Consider the following 8,705-nt stretch of genomic DNA (forward strand, 5'->3'; position numbering starts at 1 on the left):
TTGATAAGAAATGTCCCCTCGATGAAAACTTTCAAGCAGAATATGACCTTTACTATAAACTATACCTGATATTCGATGTTTGTATTATGCATGGATTTTCTTAACACATTCCAATTGCGTGTGTAGTAGGTGTTTAAAAGCTTCTTGCCGCACGAATCCGTCCAATCTGCTCGAAGCCTGCGCGCTTAGCCACACTCCAGGTTGAAGTCTCGTTTCTTGCTCCTGTTTTTTATTTAATTTAAAATTCGAGACCACTAGATAGTACACTGACTTGGCTGCCCTTATGAAATTGTCTGACGAACGTCACCCCGACATATGCATATAACTAACCACAAGCATGTAACTTCTTTGCCCAGATTTTGCTTGTCTAATCGCTCCACATGACCCTACCCGACAATGCTCCAAGTCGTTCGCCCACTCTTGCATCAATATAACAAACAACTCACTGGACTACCCCGGATATGGTTTTTGTGCCACTATACTACCTATAAATGCTCTTCCTCTGTCCCACGCGTACTATCTTCTCTTCTGCTAAGCAGGCGATCCCTTCCATGCTGTGTCATCTTTATACCTGAGATCGGGACTCAATGATTGTGAAGTGTTGCAGCGCTTTATCAGCTATTTGACTAAGACTACGTTGCCAGGCGCGGCCCTTTGTTAAAATAAATTCTAAAAATAGTAGTAAACAAAATGAAACTACACGCTATAAAATATATTGTGTCTTGTTCTACTCTGACCCTCCAGCGATAGTTGGAGGTGGCTGGGCGCCAGTGCAATACACAAGTTACGATCATACACATATACAGCTACAAAGAGCATAAGAAATCAACTTGTTTGCTGTTTAGGCGATTGCCTTCAGCAACAAATTCTGAATTACGAAAAACGATTTACGAAGAAAGTTTTGGTTGTCAGTTGATGTTATTTTTGAAAATAATACATACTGCGTTGCTTAACGCACACCAACCTCCACGCTGCAACTAAGTATCGGAGCTGCTCCAACCGCAGAGCTCTTGCGCATTGATTGTGTATTCGTTTATCTCCTGACGCTTTCAAACCATGGGATTGAGTAAGCACATTTTTTGCTCTAGTATTGATCGAAAAAATAGAATTTCATCCCTAAGGTAGTGTTTACCTGTTTAATGCTGAGCATCGACAGTCGGCAACTGATAACCGCGTGCGTGGTTGAAATCATCTGCACACCGTACAGCACCTGAGATAGGTGAACTCATCCATCCTTTCTGCGCGTTCCACCTCAACAAGCCTATCAAACACACTCGCTGAAACACTCTGCGTTGTAATCTAGCCATCGACGTGGAGAAATTACCATTAAAAGCGGCAAGGATCGGATCAGCCCAACACGTGCCACGCCGGCTCCCTGCAAGTACCTGGTGCATCTGTATGTAACAGTAGATCGTTACTATCTTAGGACGGGCAGCCAAGGCGGCGACCCGTGTAGTAAGTACCAACAGTGGAAACAATTGGACAACTGCGCCAAAAACGTCAGTCAAACAAACACACGTGGCTACATTCAATTACAAAACAAACTCTAAACACACGTATCAAGCACCATCGTCATCGCCTAGGAGGGGAGATAATGAGAACCGAAGCGGGCATGGTATACCACATCTAGCGTGTATCGTGTCTGAACGGACACCACCAGAGTTGGGCATGGCATACCAACGCACAGACACATAGTAACCACTGTGGAATCAGAAAGATTTGCTGTAACAAGAGTGGTTAATTGATCTTATAGGAAAATCTGCGAGAGATAAGCATCGGATATTGACTTAGTGGCTCGACCTTTGATAAGGTGAGTAATGCAAAAAAAAATGTTTCATTCAATTTTTTTTATAATCAAACACCTTATTCAAACTTTGGTGTCGATATTTTGCAATTCTGATATGCAGATGTACCAAAATAGCAAAAATATGAACAACATCAACAAACAAGCACAAGCTCTCGCTGGCAGGTTGCTGTTGTGACTGTTCGCTAAGGCAGGCACTGTCACTCTAGTGCTTTGGCGTAATATTACTCGCAGAAGTAAGTTTTCTCTGCCTCGTTAATTTAAATGGGCACGATGACTAGGTAGCTAGCCTTAACACATGAGCATACAGGCCATAATGAGAGTCATTATGAAACTGTCACTTTAGTCTCGCATGCTCAGCAGTAGCAGACGCAACTCGATAAAAACATTTCTTTATTTCAACTATATATCACTAACTTTCTTTTCTGGAACCACACACGCACATTTTCGAGGTATCACAACTCCGAATTTACCAACCCTAGGAAACCCTCAACACGAGCCTAGGTCGCTAACGTTGATTCTGGCATAGCCCAACAAAGGAGATAAACTTGATTTCTATACAGTGAAAAAATAGGAGGACTATACTAGGAGTCATACTGGACAAGAACCATACATATAGGTCACTGTCTGACTGTTAAAACTTCTGTACGCAACGCAGTGAATGAACGCACACTCGGGTACCACTTTAACATTTAATAACTCGAGTATACACGTGTGTGTTAGATAGTTATAGCTAGATTAGTCATGTGGTAGATCTGGGTCGTTTGTGGGTACGAAAAGGCCTCTACTCAATAAAAGATTAAGTAAAATTATGCGGACCACATAGAAATCCAGGAAGTGTATTATTCCTTGGCGCCCTCAAAGTGTGTCGTAAGTCAAGGAATATCTTAATGAGAACAAAGTTTTTTTTGTTTGAATCTCTATCTCTGGCAAGTTGCAACTAACTAGATGTCACCTCCAAACATGATACATAATGTCGGAATTTGACACATATACACTTTTCTACGTAAATTGTACTTTGTTTACTTTGATCGGGTTTCTTTTACTCTATTTCCTGTTGGTACGAGAGCAATCCCGACTGCGATGCCAGAAGTCCTCACCTGAGCGTCACGAATGCAGAACCGTAGATATCTCAAGAGTATCGAGCCCCCACATGTAGTTTTTAAGCCTCTAGGGAAGCAATCGAAAGAGGAACGTATCGTCAAGGTTCCGGGTTTTCCTTTTCTCCGCTACATATGTTTTACGGTCATCATTTTATCTCACTGGCACGTATGGTTTTACAAATAAGACAGTCTAAAGGATGATATTACGAGGTTATGCTGTAAGTGGATCGGTGCCTGCACCTCAGCTCCGCTGCCGCACCAGCGAGTATAGTGTTAACCAGACTCGTGTAAAAATAGCTTAGCTTCCCTTCTGTGGTAGAAGCTCAGCAAGTACTAGCCAGAACTTTGAGCCTCGATGTCGACGCCTTGGTGCTCCAGTTTTGATGTATATGTGGTTGTTAACAGCATTGCTCGTAAATTGTTGATTTTTTTGTCAAGGTTAATTTGTTGTTATTTATATTACATACCACTGCATCAAGTGCTTTTTGGTTCAGTAGGCTTCCACGTCGGCAGAAAACACTTTCTCTCACTCCTGGAAAAATCCATCCGTGCCTGTGGACGATTCTATCGCCTGTTACATCGAAAAATAGAAAATATACGGGTTAGATCGTTTCACTCCTCTCGCCATTCAACCGATAAGTTCTGACTGATATATATATATCACCATCTCCTACTATAATAATGGGGGCCCATAAAATGATACGATGGCACAAACATTTGGATAGCCAGTATGAGCAAGCTCATGTCGCTTTACAAATATGCAACTAGATTAATAATGACATAGCAAGCTCTGATAATTAGCTACATACATGTTCACAGCGCGACAATTATTAAAGGTAAACCAAAGACGTGACCAGGTGACGAAAAGGTTGCGAAAATAACTGTTCATCGGAAAACTAGAGTAAATAATCTCACCAAATACTGTCAGCTCAGTCCTCTTGACCCTTGAGTGTTAAGCAACCTGAAGGAATCAGAGATAGAGCGCGTGAACAACTTTTTAGTAGATAAAAATGCACTGTTATGAGTGGAAACATTGGAAAAATCAGCGACAAGAGAGAGAAAGCCAAAGGGCTACCAGGATCAAGTCTGCAGAGCTGGCATCAGGGCGGATGATGCAATTTTCAGAACCTGTCAGAGAATTTAGTTTAGATCTCGCAATCGTTTTTGTCCATTCGGAGCACACGTCGTGAGGAAAGAAACCTACAACGACTGCAGGCTGGAAAACCGCATCTAAAGCCTAACCTCTCCTGCCGGGCCTCACACAAGCCTTCGTTAGCACCAGCTATCCATCTGCGTGGTTCCAGTTCGTGCGCGAGGAAAGGTGTCTAAGGTCGCCACATTTAGCGACCCAGCATCGCTGTTCTCGCTAGATTCTTGTGATGTGTCGCAGTCGTCCGCTCACTGGACCGAAAACGTAAACACTTGGTAGAGTTCTGAGTGTATGGAATGAAGATTCAGCGTCCTGTGCGAGGGGAGGAAGGAACGAGTTCGTTCAACCAGGATTCAGTTGCTTTTAGAGGCTCGTGTAGGAAGAGTCGGTTATAAGACAAACCTGTGGACACACTCGAGAAGCACCTCAGATCTCATCGCAAACCGTGCTTTATATATTATCTAACCCGATCAGGCATACGATAGTGACCATGCCAACGAAATCGTAATATAGTCACCTCTCCTAGATCAATATTAACAACAAAATCTAAACGAAATATCTTTCTCCAGTCAGCCCCCTCTCAAGTCGTATAAGCCGCAAAGGGACGTCACGGCCGTCATACTCTTACAGTTGAACGAGTATAATTCTGAGGAAGTAGTTAGCATTGAACTTCTATACCCTGAAAGGTCAGGAAACTTAAGATGGCAGCTATTCATAAAGGTTCCTGTGATCAGTTAGTATTGTTTCCATATGGTCCTATGTTTAAATTATCGCAATACCGACGGCAAGTCTAACTCGTGGCAATAGATTTCGCTTACTCAGATAAAATTCCAGTCCTCATTCTCTCACAAATGCGGCAGTGTGCGTCACGCCACGGGTGTGGTCAAAGGCTAGATCTGGTGGTATTGATGCTGGACGCGCTTCGCGCTAGTGTTGAACCTGCTCGAGATAGGAACTAGCACTTGTTTATATTGCGATCTTCTCTTAAGCTCATAGTGTGCAAACACTTTGACAACGCAACTCCGCGTTGCTATGCATCCCACTGCGACATCGCACCGGAAGGCCAAATCACTGCAGTTTTCGACCTGACCAACTCTAAACCCTGCAGCCCATAACACAAGTTAGGTCCTTTGGCTTATCAAGCTCATCGGAGACTATTTATCCAATAAAAACTGCCGCAGACATTAGCAAGTCAGCCAATCCTCAACGGTCACACAGACGCCACTGCTACGTACCCGATGCAGTCAGAACAGATGTTTCACTGGCAGCGCCCGAGCGGCGACCGTTTATGCCTCACTCACGTCTCTAAAACCAACATCCAAAACTCTTTTCAGCAAACGTGGCCAATCGTACATCAGCGTGTCCTAAAAGAGTCGAGCTAGCCATCCAAACAGGTCAACAATCCCAGCTCGGCAACCCATCCTCCGGAGGCCACGCACCACCGAGCCACCGTGTAGCAGGCCCGCCCGTATTCCACATCTAGCCGGGGCTCGACGAGTCAATTAGATCCTGACGCGAACACCACAGGGTTGGAATGGCATCGCCCGCAAACGAGCGGCTGTGGACGACAACCGCGCATTTGCTGTCTCCTCCAGAAGACTTCAATGAAACTGCGAAGAGTCCCTTAGGGAACACGTTTTTATGCAGGCTCTGGGCACTCCTCCTCTGATGTTACTGTAATTATACTCTCCTTGGAGCGTCACTCTCGGTCTCTTAATACGCTTGGCCGTGCACGTAAACCGTCTGTGAAGTTATCCGTATAGTACTATTAGATGGACAGTGCCGCACTTCGAACCTAGAGCCTCTTTCTTGACACTTGCTTTATTTCTGGTGTTCATGCTCTTCGACGTGCCTAGTTGAGCGAGGCCGTCATGCTCACATTGTAATCACACTAACCTGTAGCTTTGAAAGAACCGTTTGTGGAGAAACTCATTGCTTTGAACGCTTTAGCGTCCAATAATTCTAGATATACATCCCACCGAAAGCTGGCTAAGATTACCGTGGGTTGTATGATGTCGACACAACTAGTACTAATTCAGTTTCACACTCGAACCAGAATAAGGCAGGAAACAGTCAGCCGGTGTGGGGCGCGAGTGGAACGCCTCTCTTATGTTTATACTTGTGACATCCTGTATACAAATAGGTTACACGGTCACGCTGCGCACATATCGCATCTCTCGCCACCGCGATCTTGGCGCTAGAGGTCGAGCCTGTCTCTCTTTCCTCAAATTATTTGGTTTCGTTTGTAGCGTGCGACAATGTCTGGTCTTTCAACCACCTTCTGCCTTTGGACTGCTTGACTGTCAGCTGATCCTCATCCGTATGCTTACTCTTCTCTACCTCTCTTTGTTAGTCGCCTTAATACCAGTTTATCTCTGTCCTTAGCGGGAGGGGTAAACTTCTCGCGATGTACTCTCTATGCGTTACTTACGGGTTCGGCGCATACTTGGTGCCTGTTTAGTTACGCCGTTAAGCATGGGATGTCATATGCATAGTCCAGGTCTCTAACGCCATGCTGGGATGAAACGGTCCACTATCTGGTGGCCATACTACCGACGTCTTCCTTGGGTAATGTCGTCTTGTTCTCTATGACCATCGGGAAGATTGTGTTGGCGCATTGTATCATACTTAACTCACCATGCCTTCTTATGCCCAGACGCGTCTCTCAGTGCCTATGACCTATAATCCCTGGTACAACTCTGGGACTCCATCTGCTTGTTCTGGTTTCAGTCTCTTGTCCTAGGAGGCCCACTACATTATCGCCTTCTTGACTGAGTCTCTCCATAGACCTGATTTGATCTTTAGATAGGTACTTTACTGGGGATGGACCCTAGGAGCATCGTGATTCTTGATAAGTCTCTCGTTTTGGCGCTATCATCTCCCACTTTGCATTTAGTGTCTCCTATAATGATTGTCAGATCTCTTCATACGCGTCTAGGTGTGTATGGTGTCATAAGCAGTGCGCTCAACATGGTGAAAGCTGTAGGTCCTTCTTTTGCTTATGTCTCCTTCATCCTGGCTACTGCATCGAGCCATTGATCTCGGGCTGCAAAGCATTGGATGATGGTGATCTGGATCCACCCTTCCTTATTAGCGTCGCAATTTCACCTTGCTGATATCAGGCACGTGGTGAGACACTTTCGATGTTCCTTCTCCCTAGGCCTTTTTGCCTCTGTTGAGGCATCAGCGAGTGCTAGCTCGACGGACAAGTTTCGGGTGCACAAGTGACGAATTTGGCGTCACTGAGTGTAACTTTTAAGTCTGGGTCCTCCTCGAGTAAATAATTTAGCTGGTTTTTTCGATTTGTTGCGCTGGTCTGGCCACTTCCGTTTTCCAGGAAATGTCTCACTTTGAAGTGTCCTGGTGTGTTAATCGTTTTTTTTCTACCATCAAGTCTCCATCGTCAGCCATTGCGCAATGTCATTTGTGTTGAAAATGTTTCCTGTTTTAATTTTAATCTACCTGATGATCCCAATATTAGATGCCTTCAATTTATTAAGGCTACAGAAGAGACGGAGTGAGAGAGAGAGAACGTGGGGTAGGAAATATGAAAGGACAAAAAGACTCATCCTACTCTGAAAACAGCATTAATCGAACTTGGTTGCAGTTAAGTAACGGCAGGTTACAATCCTAAACTGCTAACTATTAATTTAATCACACGGGATGGTAGTACACGTGTTTGGTCATTGAATTCTTCCAGAAAAAGTTGTTTAATCTCTCAAATTCTACTTTACAGAGCCTCCTCCGTTGACACTACCGCCAGCACGAAGAGGTTTGTAGAAGCTTCGTCATCTTTTGACCCATCCTTGTCCTGTATGAGTGTGTGGATATATGACTTTGTGGATGTCTGACATGTCTGTGTTATTAATGTATGTCAATTCAAGACAAACAATAAATCCTTTTGCACGTCTTTTGCTGAATATTCATTCGACAGACAACTAAAGCAGGTTAGCTTCAAGCAATCGTAAATGCTCAAAGGGTTATGACTCTATGTCTGTACAATTCTACAGGTTGTGACGAGGCCGAGATAGACCTTGTCTTCGTTCTGGACGCCTCCACCAGTGTCACAGAACCTAACTTCCAGCTCATGAAGGACTTCGTCAAAGATTTTCTCACCATTGCTGTCCACATCGAACATAGATCCTGGGTCAACGTTCGACGTCGCCAGCAGTCGTGATCTTACAGCACTCGAGGTTTACGTTCAATCCGTTCCAACTGAAACACGTACAGGACCAAAGCGCAGGAAGTTCTTCACCGCCATCCCGAACGAACAGCCTTTTATTCCACGGGTCCATGGCAGCACCAACACAGCTGGTGGTTCTCCTCTACTATGAGGTCGCAGATGTGCTATCCCACCCTACCCTAACGGCGATCGATCAACAAGACAAACGTCCCCAACATCGCCGCATCGTGTGGTAGTGAGTCAGACGGTGTGTCCCGATTCAACACTCAACTCTCGACGCACCACTCATCCCTTGATAATGCCGACCCGCAAGAACCATGGCCAGAGCTGAAAAGGCAAATCCCACAACATCTACCAGCATCGGTCTAGCATCGGTCTGACGGACACGTTCACAGTGGGCATTTTGGACGGCATCGCCAGTAAGCCGGTGGGACCTGAGAACCGCTTGCTGGTCAGCAAGAGTTC

At 44.9% G+C, this 8,705-nt stretch overlaps 1 protein-coding gene across 1 annotated transcript in view; it reads left to right on the forward strand.

Moving 5' to 3' along the window:
• LOC112561325 (collagen alpha-6(VI) chain-like) overlaps positions 1-8,234 on the forward strand; it is a 51,238-nt gene extending 43,004 nt beyond the window's left edge. Inside the window, exon 19 of the mRNA XM_025233739.1 lies at positions 8,068-8,234. Coding sequence (XP_025089524.1) covers positions 8,068-8,234 — 167 coding nt within the window. The remainder of the gene's footprint in view (positions 1-8,067) is intronic.
• Positions 8,235-8,705: the final 471 nt, after the last annotated feature.

Source organism: Pomacea canaliculata, linkage group LG1, assembly GCF_003073045.1.
Source record: "Pomacea canaliculata isolate SZHN2017 linkage group LG1, ASM307304v1, whole genome shotgun sequence".
NCBI lineage: Eukaryota > Metazoa > Mollusca > Gastropoda > Architaenioglossa > Ampullariidae > Pomacea > Pomacea canaliculata.